Source organism: Fukomys damarensis, unplaced genomic scaffold (assembly GCF_012274545.1).
Source record: "Fukomys damarensis isolate Sample0158 unplaced genomic scaffold, DMR_v1.0_HiC HiC_scaffold_9, whole genome shotgun sequence".
Lineage (NCBI taxonomy): Eukaryota > Metazoa > Chordata > Mammalia > Rodentia > Bathyergidae > Fukomys > Fukomys damarensis.
This window is the reverse complement of record NW_022900921.1, coordinates 498235-502245: the sequence shown is the minus strand read 5'-3', so window position 1 is coordinate 502245 and position 4011 is coordinate 498235. Positions and strand designations below refer to the sequence as shown.

The 4011-nt window shown below is 56.0% G+C and overlaps 1 protein-coding gene across 4 annotated transcripts in view; it reads right to left on the bottom strand.

Annotated features, from left to right (window-relative positions):
* Rasgef1c (RasGEF domain family member 1C) overlaps positions 1–4011 on the bottom strand; it is a 53257-nt gene that overhangs the window by 17268 nt on the left and 31978 nt on the right. For all 4 annotated transcript variants that reach the window (XM_010623745.2, XM_010623743.2, XM_010623744.2 and 1 more), the window contains exons 5-8: positions 2645–2734; positions 1396–1498; positions 992–1071; positions 819–914 (exon numbers count right to left, since the gene is read on the bottom strand). In XM_010623745.2, the coding sequence (XP_010622047.1) occupies positions 819–914; positions 992–1071; positions 1396–1498; positions 2645–2734 (369 nt within the window). The remainder of the gene's footprint in view (positions 1–818; positions 915–991; positions 1072–1395; positions 1499–2644; positions 2735–4011) is intronic.

Here is a 4011-nt window from a genome sequence, read left to right as displayed (position 1 = left end):
CAGGGTCTCACTATGTAGTTGAGACTGACCTGGAACTCACTATGTAGCCCAGGCTGGTCTTGAACTCAGTGATCCTCCTGCCTCAGCCTCCTGAGTGCTGGGATTACAGGCGTGCGCCACCACGCCCGGCTTAAAAGTATTATACTTAGAATGAGGGAGGCACAAGACCCTCTGTGCTTGGAACTGAAATTTGACCTGAAACAAGGGATTCTGACTGACAGAGCTGTGTGGGGTTGAGCAGGGAGGGGCGTGGCCCGCAGCTGTCAACTCAGGCAACAAGCTGGAGAGGACCAAGGGCTGGGCGGACGAGGGGCCCAGTGCCCACAGTCCCTGTCCCTGAGAGGAAGGGGCCAGCTGGACAGCGGGGGCCCGTGAAGAGGCCTTATGGAGGGGCTGCTGAGGGGCCTGGCCTGCTTTGGGAGGTGGGGCCCCCACACTGGAGGAGAGCAAGCGAGGCAACAGCGACACCACAGACGCTGCGGAAGGGCCAGTGTGACCACAACCTCGGGTCACCTCAGGGGCAGCACGGCCGTAGGCTGGACCCTAAGTGCCGCTAGGTCCGAGGGGGTGCAGGGCCCCGGCCCCTCCTCTCCTCTCTCTACTTCCTGGCCATGAAGTGAGCGCTTTACTCTGCCACAGGCCCAAAAGCAACAGGCCAGCCCATCACAGACCGGAACCTCGAAGTCCAGGCAAAGCCGAGCCCTTCTCTTTCTAAGAGGCCCTCCCGTGTTTGCTGTAGTAACCCAAGTCAGCCAGTACCTGCCACACCTGGCCAGGCTGCTCTGGAGCAGGGAGGAGCGGAAGGGCCGCCAACCTACCTTCTCCTGGCTGCTGTGCGCGGTCAGGGAGCGGTGGGCTGCCCCGCGGAGGGCCGTCCTGTAGTTGCAGAAGTTCCCCGTTGGGTCCATCTGGTGCTGGAAGGAGACAGGGAGGCACTGGGCACCTCTGTCAAGGCCCAGAGGCTGCGCCCTCCACCTTGCAGTCTGGTTACCTCCAGGATGAAGAACTTGGCCGTCTTCACCTTGGCCCAGGTCTTCTTCAGCCTGGAGACGGGGCTCATGTTCATACCAGCTGCAAGAAGGAGGGTGGGCTGGGGAGGGCTCCTTGGGCCTGGACAGTGTGCACCCCGCCAGGACTGAGAGCTGCGGTGGCTGAGGGCCCGGCTTGTGTGTGCAGACTGACCGGGTGTCCAGCTCACGGGCCTGCCCCGGACCCTCATTCTGTCTGCATCTGGAGACACACTGCGCAGCCTTCACTGGCTCCCTGAGAGGGCAGGGCCGTGGGCATTGGCCACATACCGCTCAGACAGGGCCTGTCTAGCACCTGCCTGCCCCGCGGGCCCTGCCACCCACCCCGTGGTCCTCACACGAGACCTGGGCCTGGGCAGCCACTCACAGATAATGGCCATCAGGGAGTTAAAGTTGCCGATGTTGAAGCACTCTCGGGCCACATCAGTGAAGAACTCGATCACCTGAACCCTCTGCTTCTTCTTGGCTGGCTGGGGACAGACACCAGCGTCAGCAATGACACGTTCAGCTCTGCCCTGCTCCCTCAGCCTGCTCGCCGGCCCAGCCCTCGGGACCCTGTCCAAGGACACTCCACCACTGAGAAGCTGAGGCCCAGGGTTCAGCACAAGCACTCCAGAGCAGCAGGGCTCCTACTGGGAGGCTTGGATGGGAAAGGGGCTCCCGGGGGCCCAGAGCCATCTGCAGCACAGCTGGGGCCCGAGATATGGTCAGGAGCAGCTTGGTGGCTGCCCTTCGAGGGCGAGTGCTGGGAGCTCTCAATCTCCGAGGGCCCTGGACACACCGCGTCCTCCCTGGAGCCTGCTGGGTGCGCTCTGTCCTGGCTCCACTCATTACCCACCTCAGCCCTCAGGCCAGGGACATGAACGGAGGGCGTGCCGGGGCCAGGTGCCCCACATGGACTCTGCTCACCTGCCGCACAGGGCAGCAGCAGTCTCTGCAGCCACCAAGGGACATGCTGTGGCATCTGAAGGGACAGGCACAGAGCCTCCCTCACCAGGGGGCCTCGCCCTGTCCTTGAGGGGCACCGGGCCAGGTGGGGGCTAAAGGCATGGAACCGAAGCCTTCCCTCCTTGAATTCCCATCTCCCCTGCTCTCCCACACACAACATGGCTCCCAGGCTTGGCCTCAGCTCCTGCTCCCAGGAGCCCCGAGACCAGTGGCCCCCGACTGGCCCTTCACCTTACGGCCTTGCAGAGGGTTCAGCTCAGGCTCCTGTGCTGGGGGAAAAGGACAGACAGGGCATCTTGGTTCAGGCTGCTGGGGCCTCCTGCTGTCCAGCAGAAGCCACTGACTGGACTTCTCCTATGTGATCTCCCAACTCTTAAAGATCACTCTGGATCACTTCTACTTCTAAATTCCGAATGAGCCAAAGCAAACATGCCACTCACTGGCCTCTGAGGCAGAGGAGGAAGCCGCCGGGGTGCGACCTCCCCACGCCTTCCGAGAGCAGCCTTGGATACGGATGACACTGGCTGTGGAACTGCCCAGGCTCTAGCGGCGGGAGGGGAGTTCTGGGAGGAGGCCTGTTACATCCTGGGTGGGAGAGGGTCCTGCACAAGCTGCCCCCCCAGCCCAGATGTCCTAGGCTGTGCCTTCCCACCCCACTTCTCACTCACCATGCAGATCTCAGTGGCCACCAGGTAGCACAATCGGTTGAACCACTTCACATAGGCCTCTAGGTTGTTGGTTTTGTCACTGAAACAGGGCTGGAAAAGGCACACAGGACCACACTGGGTCTGTCAATAACTTCGGAACATAAAGTCAGTGTATGGTCATAATCTGGACAGCATGGAAACCACAATCCATCTAGAAATACCAATGACTCGGTGGGCATACTTCGGGGGGTTTTCCTGTCTGTTTAAACATGTAATTCAAACTTAGGCGCATGTGCACGTGCGCTTGCACACACACACAGAATTGGTTCTCATTACTCATGGATTCTCAGTTTGTAAATTTGCCTACACCCTAAATTTTGTCTGCAATCCCAAAATTTGTGCATCCTCACAGAGGTACAAAAAACAGAGTCACTCCACACAAGTGAGCATTTCTAGCCGAGGCTGAACTAGATTAAACTCTGGCAGTGAGGATTGTTGATCTGTTTGATACCTTTCCCCCCATTTTCTGGTGCTTTTTCGGGGGGTGACTTCCATGCTGAAAAGCTGCCCACACACAGTGCTGATGCGATGTGAGGAATTCCAGGTACACAGGTGTGCTGTGTTCCACAGAGCACGGGTAGGTGAGCAAACTGACAAGCAAGCCACAGTGCAGATGACCGTGGTATGCACGGCACCAGTGTCTCTAAGCAGAAACACACTCAGACAGTCTACATATGCACTGCCCGATGAGCAGCTTGATTCCCCCAGGGGCAAGGACTCAGTGACAGCCCAAATGCTCAGGAAGATGAGTGCTGTGAGTAAGTGAGAGCCGGAACCAACTCTCGGTCTGTACCCTGCGTCTGTACCGAGATGGTTACACATCTCCACGTTTCCACATTCACTTCCTCCTGGGTCATAAAGAACCCTCTGGAAAGATATTTTTAAATTGATGTAGAACATCCCACTGTATGTATGTATGCGTATATATACATACATATATGTATTCTACATATGTGTGCATGTATCAAGGTTTAAAAGATTAAACCCAAACTGGCTTAAAGGTGCAGGTTATAATTGCTGACATAATTTTCAATAGAGGGGAAGATGGAATGAGGGACTATTAATTCAAAAGATGTAAAGGAGGAAGGAAAAATAATAGAAAAGGTGGACAGTGAATAGCACAATACAGGACAGTAAGAACAAATCCTTATAGATCAGTAGTTACAGTCACGGTGATTAAAAAAAAATTCCTGGTCCTTGTCATTTTCAAGAGACACATTCTTATCTCAGGGATATGAATACAAAATGGGAATATCACACAGCTGTTCAGCTGTTTCCCGACTTGTGATCCTTTTTTTTTTTTTTTTTTTTTTATTTTTACAATTGTT